General features: G+C 34.1%; 3 protein-coding genes, 1 non-coding gene and 1 pseudogene across 5 annotated transcripts; 2 read left to right on the forward strand and 3 right to left on the reverse strand.

Annotated features, from left to right (window-relative positions):
- Nucleotides 1–265: 265 nt before the first annotated feature.
- On the forward strand, nucleotides 266–5369 carry LOC105137476 (U-box domain-containing protein 6). 2 transcript variants are annotated; one of them, XM_011043223.1, is made up of 6 exons: nucleotides 266–1312; nucleotides 1508–1602; nucleotides 2143–2328; nucleotides 2435–2542; nucleotides 2871–4048; nucleotides 4336–5369. In XM_011043223.1, exons 2-6 carry the CDS (start codon nucleotides 1552–1554, stop codon nucleotides 5156–5158), a joined length of 2346 nt encoding a protein of 781 aa, XP_011041525.1. In that variant the 5' UTR covers nucleotides 266–1312; nucleotides 1508–1551; the 3' UTR covers nucleotides 5159–5369. The 2 variants fall into 2 exon arrangements, with proteins under 2 accessions (XP_011041525.1, XP_011041526.1); XM_011043224.1 differs by having other exon boundaries at nucleotides 266–645.
- Nucleotides 5370–5656: 287 nt separating this feature from the next.
- TRNAK-CUU (transfer RNA lysine (anticodon CUU)) lies at nucleotides 5657–5729 on the forward strand. Its single transcript has one exon. It is a non-coding gene; the product is annotated as a tRNA-Lys (tRNA).
- Nucleotides 5730–8162: 2433 nt separating this feature from the next.
- On the reverse strand, nucleotides 8163–11091 carry LOC105137477 (uncharacterized). Its single transcript, XM_011043225.1, has 2 exons — nucleotides 11047–11091; nucleotides 8163–9690 (listed from the first exon to the last, which is right to left on the reverse strand). Exon 2 carries the CDS (start codon nucleotides 9685–9687, stop codon nucleotides 8638–8640), a length of 1050 nt encoding a protein of 349 aa, XP_011041527.1. The 5' UTR covers nucleotides 9688–9690; nucleotides 11047–11091; the 3' UTR covers nucleotides 8163–8637.
- Nucleotides 11092–12352: 1261 nt separating this feature from the next.
- Nucleotides 12353–14349, reverse strand: LOC105137478 (probable mitochondrial chaperone BCS1-A; annotated as a pseudogene).
- A 1252-nt stretch (nucleotides 14350–15601) lies between these two features.
- LOC105137479 (uncharacterized) lies at nucleotides 15602–17605 on the reverse strand. Its single transcript, XM_011043226.1, has 2 exons — nucleotides 17490–17605; nucleotides 15602–17127 (listed from the first exon to the last, which is right to left on the reverse strand). The coding sequence occupies exon 2, from the start codon at nucleotides 17099–17101 to the stop codon at nucleotides 16115–16117; it is 987 nt and encodes a 328-aa protein (XP_011041528.1). The 5' UTR covers nucleotides 17102–17127; nucleotides 17490–17605; the 3' UTR covers nucleotides 15602–16114.
- Nucleotides 17606–20133: the final 2528 nt, after the last annotated feature.

Raw genomic sequence — 20133 nt, forward strand, 5'->3', positions numbered from 1 at the left:
TATAATTTAATGGATACACGGTGAAGCAGATTTGCTAGTTGCCTCTTGCAGGAAAGGAAGTAAAAGCGAAGCCCAGCTAAAAGGGAGGAGAGATTACTGTGGGTTTAGATGCTGAAAAGGAGGACAATATGGTAATCTGATAGTATCCATGACAGATCTGCTAACCGACAAACAAGGAGGTCGGCATTGTCGGCCGGTGAACCTGGGAGAAGACATTAATAAGCTGCGAAAATTCCCCAACCCCCCATCTCCCCTCCCCCACTTCAAAAAACAAATAAAATAACCTTTATTTAATTCATCTTATAAACAAATAAACTGCTTGGATTCTTAACTATATTACAGTCACAGTTACTATTTTTATTTATGTATTTCTGAGCAGTGCGTTACGTTCCATTACATTATTATTTAGTTATTCCTTTGCCGTAGACGCCCACTTGAACCAAAATATAAAAGTAAAAAAAGTCCCCTTATTTTCTTCCTCCTCTCTTGAAAACGCAACCGATTTGAGCTCCTGCTCTAACGAGATGGGACTGTACAGATCATCATAGAAACCTTACCCACAATCCTCTCTTTCGTCAACTTTTTTTGTTGTTGTAAATGCTCTTCTATAAAGCCTCCCTGACCCGCCCCGATTATCCCGGCAAGGTTTTTCATTTCCTCTATTTTTTAACGAAACCCTAATTTTTAGCTGTTGGTTAGTTATTACTATTTTCTCTCTTGAAAAATAATAATTACAATTGGTTCTTCTGTTTTTGGAGCGTTTCTGTTTTGTGCATCCGTGGTCAAATCGTGTTTTATAAAGTTATTTTGTGGTTTGTTATGATTGGTTGGCTGTGTGTTTTCTTTTTTTAGGAAAATGAAATGATATTATCACGCTTGTTTCTGTGTTGCTTTTCCTGGTAAAAGGATTTCCAAGTCATTTTCGAAATCAATCTTTAAGAAAAATATTTCGATTCTGATTTCATTTAGTATCAGGCAAGGTCTTTTCTTTTTCTCTCTATACAATGCCTAAACCTATTCGTGTTTGTTGTTTTTAAATTCTTTTCCTTTGCTTTGTGATCTTTTTATTTTTATTTTTTTGTGTTCTTGAGGTTTGATAAAGTGTCTTAATCAAACGATGTTCTTGTTTCTTTTTTCCTCACAGAATGATGCTACATGTGTCAATTCATGTTTGAGGATGTTATTATAATTATTTAATATTTGTTTCCTCCTTTTTTTTGGAAAAAAATTTGAATGATCTCTTATCTTATTTTCTTGATTCGTTTCTGGTGGCTGAGGTGTTTTGAGTTTAGAAGAGAGTTTATTCGAATGGGTGGGTTTGCTAATTCGTGCTATCATTTTAATGGTCTTCAAGTCAGTTTTTTTTTGGATTTTCTTATCCAAGAAAACGGGAATGTGAATTTTGGCTTATAATTCTATTCAATGATACCAAATTGTGTTTGTTTGATGTGGAAACTACATAGGAGGGTTTGTTTTGCCTTACTAATGTGTTTTGTTCTTGTTTCAGTTTATATAAATTTGTACTGTAATTCTCCACGGTGAATGTGAATTATGGATGTTACTGAGGTTGAAGAAAATTTGTTTGCAGCAAGCGATGCCAAGGTATTGTTCTTTATTTCTTAAGAAAAATCTTGGATTCGGTGTTTTTGTGTACTATTCTTAAGGAACCCCCCGATTCCATCTGGGCTGAGCAGCCTACTTATTTGTTTCTCTAATTTTTACGATTCTGCTCGTTTCCTGATGTATACGGAAAATGCAATGCCTGCCTTTAAATTATGGCACTTGCTGTTTATGGTGATTGCCTAGTAGACTTGGGTTTGATTGTGTTGAATGTGCTTCATGCCTGCCTTTAAATTATGGCACTTGCTATTTATGGTGATTGCCTAGTATACTTGGGTTTGATTGTGTTGAATGTGCTTCTGTTTTGTTTGCTTCTGGTGCTTGGTGTTCTCTCTCTTTGTGCCAGAAGTTATTCCATTTAGGCTGACATATTTTTTCTGTTCATCTGTTGGGAGTCTTATTTACAATATATTTGTTTGTGATGTTCACATTGTTACCCTTTTGTTAGGCCATGAAAACACTTTTTCTCTAAGGTCTTCAATGAACTTTAACTTAATTGACAATATTTCCACCTGTATTCAGCTGCATGGAGAAATGTGCAAGGAACTCTCTGTAATTTATTGCAAAATCCTGTCCATTTTCCCTTCATTGGAAGCTGCAAGACCTAGGAGTAAATCTGGCATTCAAGCATTATGTTCGATGCATATAGCCCTTGAGAAAGCCAAGAATGTTCTCCGGCATTGCTCAGAATGTAGTAAGCTTTACTTGGTAAGATAATCCTTTTTTTTGTAGATGCACTAAAATTTGCTTTTCTTTTTCTGTTTTTTTTTTTCCGTGATATTAGTTTTCTGATGGAATTGCATTTCTGACACAGGCTATAACTGGAGATTCTGTCCTTTTAAAATTTGAAAAGGCAAGATCTGCTCTTGTAGATAGTCTTAGGCGTGTTGAAGATATTGTTCCACAATCAATTGGATGCGAGGTAGCAATTTCCTTTCTGAACTCTATTTCTTGATGGTCAATTTGAAGATGATATCATTCATAAATTGGGTTGTCCAAACAAAGTGAACGTAGAAATGATGTATCAAAATTTTGAGTATTCATGTCCTTGCTGTATATCAACAAGAATCCTATCATTTCTGTATGTTAATATTTCATCTCCAATGGTTTCATCAACATCATATTTCATTTACGTTGAATTAACCATGCTGTCCTGGAATTGTTTTGTGGTCTTTTTCTAGCCCTGTTCCTTGTGCCTGTATTATTTAGAAGCACCTTTTGATCCCCTTTGTAATTTGAAATCTTGTCAGATTTTGGAGATTGTAAGTGAACTTGAGGGTACTGAATTCTCTCTTGATCCATCAGAGAAGCAAGTTGGTGATGAGATAATTGTATTGCTTCAGCAGGGGAGAAAATTCGACAACTGTAATGACACTAATGAGCTAGAATCATTTCATGAGGCTGCTACTAAACTTGGTATCACCTCTTCTAGAGCAGCTCTTACAGAGAGAAGAGCTCTTAAGAAACTTATAGAAAGAGCTCGTGTGGAGGAAGACAAGCGGAAGGAATCAATTGTTGCTTATCTCTTACATCTCATGAGGAAATATTCCAAGCTATTTAGAAGTGACCTTACAGATGACAATGATTCACAGGGTTCAGCACCTTGTTCACCCACTGTTGAGGGTTCTTTTGAAGATGGAGGCCATGCCTTTGAGCGACATTTATCAAAGCTTAGTTCATTAAACTTCAAGCCAAACTTTAGGAAATCTGGGCAAATGCCTCTTCCACCTGAAGAATTGAGGTGTCCTATATCATTGCACCTGATGTATGATCCAGTCATCATTGCTTCTGGACAAACGTATGAAAGGATCTGCATTGAGAAATGGTTCAGTGATGGGCATGACACCTGTCCAAAGACTCAACAAAAGCTTTCTCATCTCTGCTTGACTCCTAATTATTGTGTCAAAGGTCTTGTTGCTAGTTGGTGCGAACAGAATGGAGTCCCAGCACCTGATGGTCCTCCAGAGTCTCTTGACCTCAACTATTGGAGGCTGGCAATGTCTGAGCTTGACTCTGCAAATTCAAGATCTGTGGAGATTGTCGGTTCTGGTAAGTTGAAAGGGGTCAAGGTAATTTCTTTGGAGGGGAGTGGTCTCATTGAGGAGGCTGAAGAAACTGAAACTGAGAATTTATCACTGCAACAGGAAGATTCTGTTCCAGAAGATGACTTTGGGGATAATGTATTTGAAAGATATCAGAATTTTCTGACCATCTTGAATAGTGATGAAGACTTGAAGAAAAAATGCAAAATAGTAGAACAAGTGAGGCTTCTTTTGAAGGATGACGAGGAGGCCAGGATTTTTATGGGGGCCAATGGGTTTGTTGAAGCACTATTGCAGTTTCTAGAGTCAGCTGTGCATGCTAGGAATCCAATGGCCGAGGAAATTGGAGCAATGGCTCTTTTCAACCTTGCCGTCAACAATAACAGGTGTGTGAAGTCATTAAATATCAAATTAACACGGAGTAGGTGTAGTAGTAGTACTATGATATGCTTAATAGGTATTAGAATCATTATTAAAATCAAGAGGTGTTAGTAATAATTGAGTGACACATGCTTTTTATTACTGGAACCGTTGTGGATCTTCTTGTCGACAGAGAAAATTCTGCTAGAGATAGGGAGTTAGGTTCTTGATTCATTTTCCATAGATCTATGAAGTGTGAAGATGTTCCATGAATTTTATTGTAATTGATCTGCTTTCTGTTACTCTGTTCCAGAAATAAGGAAATGATGTTGGCTTCTGGTGTTATCTCATTGTTGGAGGATATGATTTCCAACTCTGACTCTGATGGATCAGCAACAGCTCTCTATCTAAATCTCTCCTGCCTTGAAGAAGCGAAGTCCATCATTGGTTCAAGTCATGCTGTGCCTTTTTTAGTCCAAATCCTTCAAGGTGAAACTGGAGCGCAATGCAAGCTTGATGCCCTTCATGCCCTTTATAATCTCTCCTCCCACCCCACCAATATTCCGAATCTCCTTTCAACTGGCATCATCGGTGGCCTCCAGTCCCTTCTTGCAGTCCCTGGTGATCATGCATGGATAGAAAAATCTATAGCAGTGCTGATAAATTTAGCATGTAGTCAATCAGCAAAAGATGAAATGCTGTCTGCCTCTGGCCTTATTAGCGGGCTAGCGACTATATTAGACACTGGCGAACCCATAGAGCAGGAGCAGGCTGTTGCTTGCCTTTACATTTTGTGCAATGGGAGTGAGAAGGGTAGTCAATTGGTCCTACAAGAAGGAGTTATACCTGCGCTGGTCTCAATCTCGGTGAATGGGACCACAAGAGGGAAAGATAAAGCTCAGAAACTTCTCATGCTGTTTCGGGAGCAGCGGCAGCGAGATCAACCATCTGCTGAGGTGTGCTTTCAGCAAGATCAATCATCTGCTGAGGTGCGCTTTCAGCGGATTGAAAGTAGTTCCATGTCCATGCCTGCTCCCGAAACAAAGCCGCTATGCAAATCTGTCTCAAGAAGAAAGATGGGGAAAGCTATAAGCGTTTTTTGGAAGAGCAAGAGCTACTCAGTTTACCAGTGTTAAGTTGGTGTTGTAAATTTCTTCTGTATCCTTTTCCTTTCTTTTGTCTTGGGGGCATTATTTGTTTTTCTTTTCATAGGGAAGAAGAGATGTACAGGCCCTTGTAAGCATGGATTTTGTTCTTTTCTTTGCCTTCCTCTACAGGTAGGAATGCATGTACCATATATGCAAATTATAATGGAAGCCTTAGTAGATTAGCCTTATAGTAAAACAACTTTGTGGTGTCTTCATACCCCTAATTTTTGGAAGGCTAATATCCCACATCACCACCAATTATCTAATATTATAGCATGTGGAAGAACTGCTACAAAGAGGGTCTTTTAATCCTTGTGTCCGAGCCCGGAGTAGTCCTCATGAACGAGCTTTCATTTAAACAAGAATTCGCACCAGAGTCCGTCATCAAAGTCAATCTCAAAGAAATCAATGTTGGAATCTCCGATATTAAGAATTTAATATGTTCATATTAGGTTATTAGTTACTGTCAAAAGATCACGTCAACAAGCCCGTCTAGCTCAGTTGGTAGAGCGCAAGGCTCTTAACCTTGTGGTCGTGGGTTCGAGCCCCACGGTGGGCGCTTTAATTTCTTACTGTTTTATATAATGTTTTTACTTTCGAGAAGCCCTGTGACTGCAGTGTCAAAAGCTTCATGGGTTCTTCTGCAACCTCTACGGGAGCGGCTTCCACTTCCATTATCAACAACAGTTTGTTGGTTTTCAGCACATACAATCTCCCAAACAAGTTTGATTCCTTTAAACGTGTCAGTAATTTGCTGATCCTTTCTGATTGTTATTTTGTGATGGTAAATCTCCGGATATATAACTGACACATTTGAGATCTTTCTTTACATTTCCTTATCTCCAGGTTTTGTTTTTATGTAGGTAAAACCGAAGTAAACATACAAACGTTTTTTATAATGATCAAAACAGAGTTTTACACAACATTAATAACATAATTAAGTTGATTGTTTCAATATAATTTCAGTATTGTGTAGAGTACTAACTAAGAATAATAATAAAAATACTAATTACAACAAAAAACAATTATAAAAATTTAACAAAAATAACCTATTAATAAAATTATAAACCTGAAAAAAAAATTAATAAGAAGGTAATTCTATAATTCAATTAGTAAATAACATTTAATATATACATACAAGATAATATAACAACTAAAATAAATCTGAATAAAAAAATAATCAAACAAACACAAAAAAATATAAAGTCAATTTAATATATTTAATTTAGAATTTAGCTGATAATTATATATGTTTAAGAACCAAATCAGTTTTTTTTTTTAAAAAAAGCATAAATAAAACGGTTTTTAAAATTCTAATTCAAAAGAAAAAAATTATAAAATTTAATAATATTTCACCAAAAACACCTTAATTACTATTTGAAAAACTAAAATTACTCTTCCCAGCAATTGTAATTTTATCAAATTTAAAAAATCAAATTAAAAATATCATAAATTTATATCTATATTAAAATCTTACCCATAATTCATTCTTAATTACACCAAGAACATCTAATTATGCTATAGGAACTCATTTGAAATTTCTTTCAAGTTTAAAAACTAAACTGTAAGTTTCACAAATGAAAAGATCAAATTGAAATTTCACCATTCTAAACCTTAAGACACTTACCATCTAGTGTTTCCAGCAAGGGTTTTTTCATAATTTTTTACACCCAATACATCAATTAAACCAATTAATTTCAAAATTATTATTCTTAACAAAATCATCTAAAAACCAACAAATTAAATCATTACCCATAACAATTAATCCATAACATTTCAATCCACTCATCAATCTAACTCAAAACATAAACTTCAAAATTTAAATCTTAACAAATTTGAAATCTTAATTAATATCAATAATTACACACATCAAAGCATAAATCTTAACCTATAAACTTATTTTCTCCAATTCTTTTTCCTTTTCTCTTCTTCTTCTATTTTACTCTTGATTTCTCTCTTTAAATTTGATTCTTCTTGTTTTTTTCTTTTTTCTATTTATATTTATTAGGAAAATTACCAATCTTTCAATCATTTATACCTAAAACTTACTCTTTCGAAGGTATTGTTGTCATTTCTCTATTAAAACCTTTCATTTTCTTTTCAAAATATTACAATTTCTTCACTTTATAAAAGCTTTTTTCTTGAAACTTAATAGACATCATTAAGAACTCACAATGACCATACCAAGTTTTAAAGGTTTTTCTTAGAATGCCTTCCTTCCTTATCTTCAACTGGTGATACTAGATCAAAGATTGATCTTAGAAAAGAATTAAGCTCCTTATAATCATTTTCAAGCAAATAATCTATCTAAGGAAATGGGTATCTACTCTAAACTATCACCCTATTCACTTCAATGTAAACTTTACACAATTTCAATGACCCATCCTTTTTTGACAGAGAACACTAAGGCCCCCCAAAAAGACACACTAGATTGAATAAACTCTTTATCCAACAAATCTTGTAGTTGTTCCTTTAGCTTCCTCAACTTTGTTGGCACTATTCTATATGGTGACATTGATATTGGTTTAGTACCTAGAACCAAAGCAACACAAAACTCAATCTCTCTGTACGAAGGTAATCCAAGTAAGTCATTTGAAAAGTCACCGATGAACTTTCTAACTATAGGGACTCGGTCTAACTGAGAAATTTCCTTTTCTATATCCACCATATATGCTAGGTAGCATTGTACCTCTTTTCCGCGCCATTCATCTTGAGATGATCGATCGCATAATTGCTGAAGATACAATCTTATATCCTTGAAATATTAACTCAACTTCTTCATCTAAGATGAAAAACTATTTTCTTACCACAATAATTCATTGAAGATCTATGCTTTAACAACTAATCTATCCCTAAAATTACATTAAAATAAACAATATCTAATACATTTAAGTCTCTCATAAAAATCTCATCTCCAATTTAATACCACAATCCAGATATACAAACTCCACTAATACTGATTTATATGAGTAGAGATTCAAATAGGGGATTCTAATAGAATTGGTTGCCTATTTAATATCATGGAAAAATACAAGAACATAAACGAATGAGTTGCACCCATGCCAAATAAAACTTTTACTTTAAAATAGCAAACACAAAGATACCTGAGCATCATATTGAGTCAAGGAAAATATTTTGACATATTCCAAACCTTATTATGTTTAGCTTCTATCACTTGCACCCCAATCTCTTTAATCTCGACCACCAAAACCTCTTCCACCATGAGCCACAAATTGTCCCATTTATAGTACTTGAATAAAAGGTTGAATTGAAGCAAATGCTCCTAAAGCTGATGGATGTCTCTTGGTACACTCCCGAATCTTATAACCTATATAATCATAACCGAAACAAGCCCTAGTCCTTCTTTAGCACTCTACACCAGTATGGCTTTCTCCACAATGCTGACATGAAAAACCATTCCAGATGAAACAAAAAAGCTATAAGGTGTAGTCTGATCTGAACATTGACTACTGAGCACCTCTACCACCACTTTGACTGCTTAAGCCACTGGCTGAAGATATCCGTCTAAACCTCCTCGGAATCCATGAGTCCTGATGACCACTCCGTTCCCTAGAAAGACTTGTATTCGGTCCCGGCTGTCTAAAAGCATGACCTTCTTCCCTAGACCTCTTGGATTGACCTGCAACCATGTCTTCTAATTCTCGTGCCTCAATCAACCTGGCCTTATCAACAGCTGAGGAGTAAGAAGGAAACACCTGAGACACCATCACTATATACATTGAGGATTTGAGTCCTCGAATGAACCTCTTCACCCTCCACTCCTCAGTAGGTAGAAAATGTTCAGCATACCTTGATAACTGAGTAAACTTTAAATCATACTCATCCACTGTCATGCTCCCTTGAGATAGCCTCTCAAACTCATAGAGTCGAGCATCCCTAACACTCTGAGGAAGAAATCTATCTAAGAACATAGTGCTAAACTCCTTCCATGTCCACTGAGCCTCCGTTGACCTCTCTCTCTTTCTAGATTCAAACCAAGAAATGGCCATATCTCCCTCTAACCTGAATGATGCAAGACTCACAGCTCGATGATCTGTACACCCCAAAGCTTCACACCGTCGCCATATATCATCCAGAAACCTTTGAGGATCCTCTGTGCTATCCATTCCAGTAAAGATAGGAGGTGCTAACTTCATAAAGTCATTCAATGAAACATTGACTCCCTGAACAGTGTTGGATGATGATGGAACATCTCTATCCCTTCTCCGATCTCTTTCCATACTAAACTCCATCCAAGTTCGCATAGCCTTACTAAGCTGCTGAAATTCTATAACAAACTCAGGGTTAGCTACCCTTACGCCTGTTTCACCAACAATATTTTCCACTTTTAACTCTTGAGATTCCTCCTTTACTATTGGATGTATCTCTTCAACATATCGAGGTGTGACTATACCGACCTTCCTTCTCTGCCTTGTAGTCCTCAATTGCATAATAGTGATATCGTCTTGATCGTCACCTACTTTACCAATACCAACTATTTGTCTATTTCTCAACATTTCCTATAAGAAATTAGAGCACTTAAATTATGTTAAAACTATAACATGATAATTATTATAGAATTCTAGGAAAACATATCTATCAAAAAGTTTAAAGAGTCAAAGAAAATATCCTTGACGAGAATTCAAAATTTCAAAGAAAATGGATAAAATGATATGGATCCTAATGTGACAGATATTATGAAATTATGTGTGCTACTGTTTCTTTAGCCTAAGACTCCGATGCCAAGTTTAGCACGACCTGATCCTCAAATCTATGACAGGCATATAGATAGGTCCCCTCTCTAGGTTTCCTTATCTATGTAAACCTAAACAAACATACAAACCTTTTTCTTTATAATAATCAAAACAAAATTCTATGCAACATTGATAACATAATTAATTTCATAAAATAAGTTGATTGTCTAATACAATTTTAATAATTTATGGAGCACTAACTAGATATAATGAAAAAGTAATAATTACAATTAAAAAAAAAGTTCTGAAAGTCCAACAAAAATGATCTGTTAACAAAACTATAAACCTAAAAAAGATAAATAATAAAAAGATGAGTTACAACTCAGTAAGTAGATAACATTTAATATACACATGCGAGTTAATACAACAACCGAAAGAAATCTGAATAAAAAATGCTCAAAACAAACTAAAAAAGAATGTAAAGTTAATTTAATACACTTAACTTAGAATCTGATTTATAACCCAATACGTTTAGGAACCAAACTGATTTTTCAGTTTTCAAAATTCTAATTCAAAAGAAAAAAAATTATAAAATTTGATAATAATTTACCCAAAAAATCTCAAATGTTCTTTAAGACCCATCTGAAAACTAAAATTACTGCTAGGATCAATCTGTAATTTTCAAAGATTTTAGGGGTCAAATTATAATTTTACCAAATTTGGAGGACCAAACTGAAAATGTCATAAATTTATAACTATACTGAAATTTTACCCTTAATTCATCCTTAATTCTGTCCAGAATCTAGAGTCATGCACCAGGGACCAATTTTGCAAATTCTTTCAAAGTTTGAGGATTAAAGTGTAATTTTTACAAATAAGGGACCAAACTGAAATTTTACCATCCTCTACCTCACGACACTGCTGTCCAGCTTTTCCAGTAATGGTTTTTTCACAATTTCTTACACCAATAATTCAATTAATCTCATTAATCTCGAAATCATTATTCTTAACAAAATCATCTAAAAACCAAACAATTAAACCATTAACCATAATTATTAATTCATAACTTTTCAATCAACTCATCAATCTAACCTAAAACATAAACTCCAAAACCCTAAATCTTAACAAATTTAAAATATTAATTAATACCAATAATTATACACATTAAAGCATAAATCTTACCTTATAAACTTATTTTCTTCAATTCTCTTTCCTTCTCTCTTCTTCTTCTTCTTCTTCTTTACTCTCCGTTTTTTCTTTTCAACTCTGATTCTTCTTGTGTTTTTGTCTTTTCCCTCTTCCTATTTATATTTACCAATTGTTAGCCAAATTACCAAAGTATCCTTCAACCATTTATGCCTAAAACTTGCTCTTACAAGGGTATTGTTGCCATGTCGTTACTAAAAAACCTTTCGTTTTCTTTGCAAAATATTACATACTGTGTCCCCTGGATCTTTGGAAACATTAAGCTGCCTGATTGCTCTGTTGATTCTAGTGATTAAGTAGACTTTAGAGGCCTGGTAGATTTCATTGCGGACGAGTAAATTGCATTCGTTGGTGATGAGAGTCAACAGAGACACATCATCTCCAAGACGGCCTCCAAGTATATTGCGATCCCTTGGAGTTTATGGGGAAGTATTAAATTGTGGGTCATGGTCTGGGCTTATTTGAGCACAGTTCGGATAAACATTACTGATGCTGCAAAGGCGGTGTGTGTTAATAAAACTGATGTTGTTGAAGGCATTGTTGGTTCAGAAAACATGTTTGACACGAAGGATTTGTCACCAAAGTGATGGTTTGGAGTGAGTGAGCTTTCTCTATTTGATTTGCTCACTGTGCTGCCATTGTGAGCGGAAAGAATTGGGAATATAATTTGTACGGGCCTCTGAAGTCTACTTCCACAATATCAGAAAACTTCTGCAGAAAATCTAAAGCCACAGGTCAATTACAGTAGGATTATCAATTGGAACGTGTTCCTGTACTCAATGTAAATGCTTTTTCGTTGGCTGCTTGCCCAGTAGTGAAGTCATGGCTGATAGTAGGAAGGTGAAAATATGTCCTGAGGCAGCTGACAAAAACCACAACGAAAAGACTCGCAAATTTAAGCAGCTTTTCAAGGGAAAGAATATATACATGTCTGCCTTCATTGGTTTCTCATGAGTCACGGTGACCGTATCCTAGCAATACCATTTCCAAACAGCTACCAGTTTTTATATCAGAAAATAGGAGATGTTGGAAAACGGTGTTGCTGGGATATGGTCATCATGACTATGAAGGCAACGTGTATATGTTATTTCCCTTGAAATGCTGCTTAAATTTTCATTTTCTTCTTCACTATAAATCACCATATACTCAGTTTTGGTGTCATTCCACATGCCATTTCTAGCCTTTATATATAAAAAACATACCATTGACCCCATCCACTTCATCAACTCAGCCGCTTTTCATCATCAATTCCTGCAAATACTAGCTTATTTCAACTATGCCTAAATTCACTCGTGTAAAATCTAGGATACCAAAACTAAGATTAATTATTTGTACTATAAGTACTTATTGATATACTTGAGAATTTTGGATACAACAGTAACAGACTGACAGCTTTTAAATCAACCTTAACTTCTATAGTTTTAAAAGAGAACGCGCGCATATGACAATTCATGTTCTTCCTTTTGCTTTTCTTGTTCTCTTCCCCCTACTTGTCTCGGCTTTCTTCTCCTCACATTTCTCCTCCACATCCAGGCTTTCGTTTTTGTTGTCATTTTCTTTTTGATTTTCATCCACTTCCCCTTGTTTTTCAACATCAGGATGTTTGCGTTTCATTCCCTTTTTCCTTTCTAGAAATCCAATGAGCCCTGTAAGCGTAGTATCAACGTCTTCATTCTTTATGAGCTCTTCTGCAACCTCTGCTGGAGTCACTTCCACTTCCATAATCAACTCATCAATCTCACTGAAAAGGCTATGTTCTTTAATGTTGAGGTAGTTAGAAGCAAGAATCTTGAATCCACAAGGAGTGCAGTAGCACATGTGTATGTGCATGTCCATCCTGCCTGGTCTCAGCAATGCAGGATCTAGTTTGTCCTTGTAGTTGGTCGTGAACACAATTATCCTCTCATCTCCACAGCTTGACCATAAACCATCAATGAAGTTAAGCAGTCCAGACAAAGTTAACTTCTACAAGACAAGAAAAAAAATCTTAATTAGAGGACCACAAACAATATCCTGTATAATTTTAGTACAGAAGAGAAGCAAACATAATGAACTCACCCGACTCTTACCCTGGTTGTACCCTCCATTTTGTCGATCCTGCAACTCCATACTACAATCGATGTCCTCAATTACAAGTATAGATCGATTTGTTGTGCGGGTTAGCAATCTCCTTAGATCTGAATTGCCATGCAAACTTGCAAGTTCCAGGTCATAGATGTCAAACTTCAGGTAGTTAGCCATGGCTGCTATCAAGCTCGACTTGCCTGTGCCAGGAGGGCCGTACAACAAGTACCCACGTTTCCATGGTTTTCCTACTTTTAGGTAGAAATCCTTTCGCTTCAAAAATCTGTCCAGGTCATCCATTATCTCTTCTTGAGTACAGGATCCATTGCTAACGTTTCGAAAGTGGACGGATGGTAAAGGTTGACACCCCCGTAATTTCCAAGTGATTGCAGCTTGAGCACTTCTCTTTCATTTTTTATGGCTTTGGATCTTTCTAGTACATAAGGAAGAAAAGTGTTCACCACCTTCTCCTTGTTATTCTTGTGGAAGCAAAGCAGAATTGATCTATGTTCTGTTTTTCCTGATGCCTGGGACCAGCTTTCAATATCAACAACCGTTTGTTGGGTTTCAGTACATGCGAATTCCCAAGCTAGCTCCATTCCCTCGAATATGTCAATAACCCGTTGGCCCTTGTTGATTGTGACTGAAAGGCTTTTGTCCCCTGGACCCTTGGAAACCTTGAGCTGTCCGACAGAGGGAGTGATTCTTGTGCTCAAGTAGACCTCAGAAGCCTGGTATATTTCATTGATGGAGTGACCATTGTATTCATTGATGACGAGAGTCAATCGAGAAGAGACACTTCCGAAAAGGTGTCCGAGACTTGATGAAATTTTCTCTTGCAGTTTTTGGGGGATTAATTGGCTAGTCATGGTCTGAACTTCATTGAGTACAGACCGGAGAAGCATTGCGGATGCTGCAAAGGTGGTGTAAGTTGATAAAACTGATGTTGTTGAAGGCATGGCTGGTAGAGAAAACATGTTTGATATGAAAGATTTGTATGCAAGCTGGTGATTGGGATGGACGAAGATTTCTCTGCATGTTTTTTTATGGAGCCAAAAATAGTGAAAATAGCTTCTAGTTGAAGCCACCTGATGCAATCTTCTCGAGCAATTCTTTCAGAGTAGGTGACCTGTCTGGGTCAATGACTTGGACCGTTCCATAGTCTTGCCATTAACTTTACCAGAGATGGCTAAGGATAACTATTAGTAAAGTTTCTACTGTAACCATATCTTATTTATTATATATTAAATAAAAAAATTAAATATTCATACTCTATTATTGTATTTCAATTATTTTTACCCGGTTCTATTTATTATTCAACATAAGAGAAATTAATATATATATATATATATATATATATATATATATATTGAATTGATAATATTTATATTCTATTCATCAGTAATTATCAAGGAATTCTTTGATATTTAAACTAGTAAGTAAATGAAAAAAAATATAAATGAAACAAAGAAAATATAATTATAGAATAATGTTGGGTATGAGAAAATATGACTAGTTAAGTTTACTTGGTGATTAATCTGAAACATTATTAATTAAGTGATTGATAAATATCAATCACATGTTAACTTAAAATCATCATTCTTCAAGAAAAGAAATGTCTGATTGCATAAGAAGCTATTAATGTTTGAACTGTAAATCATTGGCTATAAAAAATAATGCCAACCGTGCATAAAAATGTATATTTACAGAATGTATCAATATATAAATAAATAAAAATTTAGCTTTTTTTGTTTTTGTATTTTAAAAATACTTTTAAAAAAATTAAATTAATTTTAAAAATACTTTTAAAAAAATTAAAAAAAATTTTTGCTTCAAATTATTATTTTTAAAAGTATTTAGATTATTTTAATATATTAATTATAAAAATAATTTTTAAAAATTAAAAAAAATATTATTTTAATATATTTCTAAATAAAATATTTAAAAAAAAAACAAAACTACCATCTATTATTTTTTTTCTTTCCAAGGGGCATGCTTGGAGAGGAGGCAGCATTGCCTGGTTGTAAATTCAACTCTGTTGAGTATAGTTTATTGAGTAGTGTGGTTATAATTATTTTTTAAATGATTTTTCATATTAAAATATATATTTATAATATTTTTTATTTTTTTAAAATTATTTTTATTATTAATACATCAAAATGATTCAAAACATGCAAAAATACATTAAATTTTAATAAAATTTTTGAAAATACGATTTACTTCAGTTTTCCAAACGGTGCATTGTGGCTCACGAACTAGCACAGAACCATGAACTTCTTCCAGATGACCGTCACCATTAAAAAAAAAAGAGAAAATTATAAGAACAATCCATAGTAAGTAGTTGTAGAGGGCTCGAAGATTTGTCCTGTTAAATTGGTTCCATGAGATATCTCTAATCTTCAAAAAGGAAAAGGGGAGGGAAAAAAGGACATGAAAAGACAAACTGAACTTCAGATAATTAGGTGCATGGTAGGAAGAGGTGTTCTCCATGAGATCAAGGAATGTGACGTGTCTGTAGATTCACAGGAGAAATGTTCTATAGATTTTCATATTGTTTCTGAAATTATCACCGTATACTTTTTGTTAGAAGTGCTTGCACTCATCATTAGAATTTTCAGGATGGATTCCCAGAAACACCACTCATTTTAATAGAGCCAAAACCCAAGTACAGAGCAAGGATCAATGCCCCAAGTTCTGCGCTCAAATATATCGTGAACTTGTCCCCAAATAATCATGTACAAAAATGTAATGCAGCTTGTACGATCGCCTAGAAAAAATATTGGGGCAGAACCTACAAACAACAAAAATATATGCAGCATGAACTTACTTCAATGCTGACTCTTCAATAATGTCAGACCAAGATATAGAGTCCCTCTTTTCATAGTCACTTGGATCAAGTAGAACATCACATAAGCTTCCTTTACCATTGGTATGAAGTAGAACGTTTAGCAGCAGTTTTCGTTGCCGTATTCTCCAGGTTTTATATGTGCCAAGCAGACTCGAAAAGCGCTAAAATAGGATCTCCCCGGTTGATGCATTCTGGCGTCTTATTTGTAGGTAAACTGACTGGATCATCTTCCATGACCGTAGTATGATCCACTCCTCCAGTTTCTTCCTTGCTAGCACTGGCTTCTTCTGTCTCCTCGTCAGCAATGCATTCTTTCTCTTTCATGGTCTCATTTCTCTCACCTTTAGGACTGGTTGCTTCACTGCTAACAGTGGATCGGATCATCTGCTTTGGGCTCCCCTCCGTGCTCTGTGTGCTTTCACTTGTCCCCTTCTCTAGTGCATCCTTATATGTGGATTTCACAACTTTCTCCAGTGCGTCCTTGTATGTGCATCTCTTAGCATTCGGACTACTTGCCTCAGTTTCCGAGCCTGATGTAGCAGACATAGGACTGAAACATCCCTTTGTTTCATTTTGGAACCCTACTATATTAGTATCTGCTTCTTGAACATTTGTTTGTTCAATACTGCTGTCGTTACAGTTTATATCGACCATAATCTCCTTTTCGTGAGTGGTTCCTGATCCCCAATGAGTCAGGATAGATAGCCAAAAGTTCAGCCATGAGATAGCACATGACAGTGCCCAATCTAGAATTGGAATTTGGTGGAAAATAATGGGTAACTTGTTAACAGCGAAATCAAATTTTGCTGGAAGGGTTTCTACGATTTGGACGAGCTTGTCAACCTTGTTGAACACATAATTCGATGGTGGGAAAATAGCCTCAACCTTTCTTTCAAGGGCTAATATTATATGATTATCCACAAAAGAGAGGATTGCCAAGAAGAAATACTCATACCGCAGCACATGGACAAGAAGGGAAGCAAATGGAGCTAACCTGATTATCTTCTTTGTCACGAGACCTAACGGCCCATTGAATTCTTGGGTTTCTGTGTAAGCTTTGCGAGCGATTTCCATTACAGAAACTCCACATGTATGCAGCGGACGCCGCCTAGCACTCATTCTGCAGGTTCCTTCTCTGTTGATTCCTGAGAAATTCAATCCAAACATATCAAAGGTTTGGTTTCCCATTTTTTAGGCTCAAAATGAAATATTTCCCTTGAACGAACCCATTAGATACACCAACATTTTGCAGGAAATGGTAGAAAAAAACAGAAAACAATTTATGTTAAATAATTTGACATGGGAAATCAGAAAACAGATTTAACAAGAATATTTCCCATGTAATTAATAATCTCAAAAGCACATTTAATTATTCCCTAAATATTTATGAATTGAAATATAAGAATGGAAAAAGAATTGAAAGTAACAGTTATTAGCATACCGTTAACTAATTCAAGTTAAAAAAAAAATAAGAAGAAAAAAACTAATGTATAGAACAAACTATTACCAAAGAATGAAGTGAGGCTGAGGAAGAGAACGCAGGAAATGAGATCCGTCTATTAGCGGGGCCAGATCCTGAACAGTTGCCATCTATTTTAGAGGGAGAATATATCGTTTGACAGTTCTTGGAATTTCGTATTTTAATCCTAGAAATTAGAAACACCTTTGAATTATTTTTTTAATTAATTTGAGCTGTTATTTACTTACTGTTTTGGGACAAGAACAAAGAAAAAAAAAACGTGTATTTTTATCGTTTCTATTTTGAAAATACAAAATTCGCTTTAACTAAATATAATTTTTATATATATTTATTCTCTCTTTTAAAATACTATCCAGACACAATTTTAGCAATGCCTATGAAACGACTGCACAAATAAACTGTACGTATAGAAATTTAGTCCCGTCGATCTAAGTGTAGCCAAATCAAGAAAGATTCCTGGGGAAAAGAGGAACTAAACTACAGTATCATTCCCTCGCGAAGCATCAACAGATATTAAGCATGGCCACTGTGATCGATCGTGCTGCAAAAGAACCCAAGAAGAAGAAAGATTCTTGCTATCACACACCACAATTCCAAGAAAAGTTCCCCATGTACTATGTCGCCCGAGATAATTCTGTATCTGACAGTATAAAGGAAGGCGCAGATCTATGAAAAAGGGGATTTTTTTGGCATTTGATCACTCCTGAAGATGACATGAAAGATAACTTACAATAATAACTGATGCAGTGGCCACTGTAAAATAACTGGCATGTATTTATACACCATCTTTTATCTTGCTATGTACCAGATTGATGTGTTTTATATATATGCGCGTTTGATCTGTACAGGCATGCCAGGAGGTGGAAGATGTTTGTTCCGGTCCCTGATTCATGGTGCTTGCCTTGGGGCTGGGAAACCATCTCCAAGCGAAAGCCTCGAGAAAGAACCAGCTTATGAGCTTAGAGATAAGTAACTAGTAATAAAAAAAAAATGAAATTTAATAAAAAAAATTAATAAAAAAAAAATGAAATTTAATAAAAAAATTTAAATGAAATTAAAAAAATTAATAAAAAAATAGGTAACATGTTGGATTAAAAAACAAATAAAATGACATGTTTATATTTTAATAAAAAAAATAGTTCATTGTATCTCAATTATTATTTTACCGTGTACATATGCAGCACCAACAAGAAAATAATGGTGAGACGCTTCCAGCACAGCACTGGAAAAAAATGTTTGGACATGGAATGAAACAGCATGCATCCATAACTTTTGTTTTATAAATAATATTTATATTTGTGAAAAGATCAAATCTCCTCTCAGTCAACTTGTTAATAACTAAAAAATCATTTTAAAAATATATATATAAAAACTCATAAATGCAAGCTTGATAAATTTTGTTTTTAAAGGTAATATAGTTTTTAAGATGTGATTTTAAAATGTTAATAAATCGAATTACCCAAGCTTTTTAACAATTTTTACTTGTAAGGGTGATATAGTATATACATTGAACATATAAAAAAGATAAAAATATGGCTTCTATAAAAAAAAAAGATCACATTACCTTAATAGCAAGCTTATTAATTTTTATTGGAAGGAAAAAATGATAATTAACTATTATGGCATATATTGATTTGTGTTTAAATGTATGTTTGAAATTAAAGTTGAACTTGTTTTTTATTAATTAATTAATTAATTATATATTGCTTTAGATTAATTCTTTTAGTGTTTTTAGATTATTTTAATATACTGATATTAAAAATAAATTTTAAAAAATTAAAAATAAAAAAATAAATATTTTAATATATTTTCAAATAAAAAACACTTTAAAAATTAATAACCTGCACAATCCCCGCTAATCCTCAAATATACAGTGTATTCTCAAGATAAAAATATTAAACTGTCTCATCAATATTTTAAAAAATTTTGTTTTTAAGAGTATAATTTTTACATTGTATATTTAAAAGATAAAAAAAATATTTATCTCTTATCAATCTTATAATGATTAGTGGCTTCCATAAAAAAAAGATCATATTAGCTTATTAATTTTTATTGAAAGGAAAAAATGATAATTAACTATTATGGCACATATTGATTTGTGTTTAAATGTATGTTTGAAATTAAGGTTGAACTTGTTTTTCATTAATTAATTATATATATATATATATATATATATATATATATTGTTTAGATTAATTGTTTTAGTCTTTTTAGATTTTTTTAATATACTAATATTAAAAATAAATTTTAAAAAATTAAAAATAAAAAAATAAATATTTTAATATATTTTCAAATAAAAAACACTTTAAAAATTAATAACCTGCACACTCTCCGCTAATCCTCAACGCTAATCCTCAAATATACAGTGTATTCTCAACGCCAAACAATTTTGTTTTTGATCTGTTTTGATTTTAATTTTAATTTCTTACTTTTAGTTAGCCCATGTTAGTTAATGGAATATCGATGTCATGCATTATTTTCTTTTCTAGGATGCCAAACACTGTATCATGAGAGATAAAAGTTCCGGTAGCCTTAAAATTATAGCTGAATACGGTCAATATTATGGTAGTGAGAATCCTGAGCGTGTCCTGTATCATGGTTACGGGCACTATGAAGCACCGCCCAGTGTGATAGGTGGTGCGCATCCAAGCAGTAAGATCTCTTGCTTCCT

The sequence above is a fragment of the Populus euphratica genome, unplaced genomic scaffold (genome assembly GCF_000495115.2).
Source record: "Populus euphratica unplaced genomic scaffold, PopEup_1.0 scaffold81.1, whole genome shotgun sequence".
Taxonomy (NCBI): Eukaryota; Viridiplantae; Streptophyta; class Magnoliopsida; order Malpighiales; family Salicaceae; genus Populus; species Populus euphratica.

Excerpts from the sequence above, each read along its gene's own strand:
- LOC105137476 (XM_011043223.1), top strand. The coding sequence starts at position 1,552 with ATGGATGTTACTGAGGTTGAAGAAAATTTGTTTGCAGCAAGCGATGCC. Across the intron at positions 1,603-2,142 it reads TTGCAGCAAGCGATGCCAAG|CTGCATGGAGAAATGTGCAA; the intron begins GTATTGTTCTTT and ends ACCTGTATTCAG. Across the intron at positions 2,329-2,434 it reads AATGTAGTAAGCTTTACTTG|GCTATAACTGGAGATTCTGT; the intron begins GTAAGATAATCC and ends TTTCTGACACAG.
- LOC105137477 (XM_011043225.1), bottom strand. The coding sequence starts at position 9,687 with ATGTTGAGAAATAGACAAATAGTTGGTATTGGTAAAGTAGGTGACGAT.
- LOC105137479 (XM_011043226.1), bottom strand. The coding sequence starts at position 17,101 with ATGAGTGCTAGGCGGCGTCCGCTGCATACATGTGGAGTTTCTGTAATG.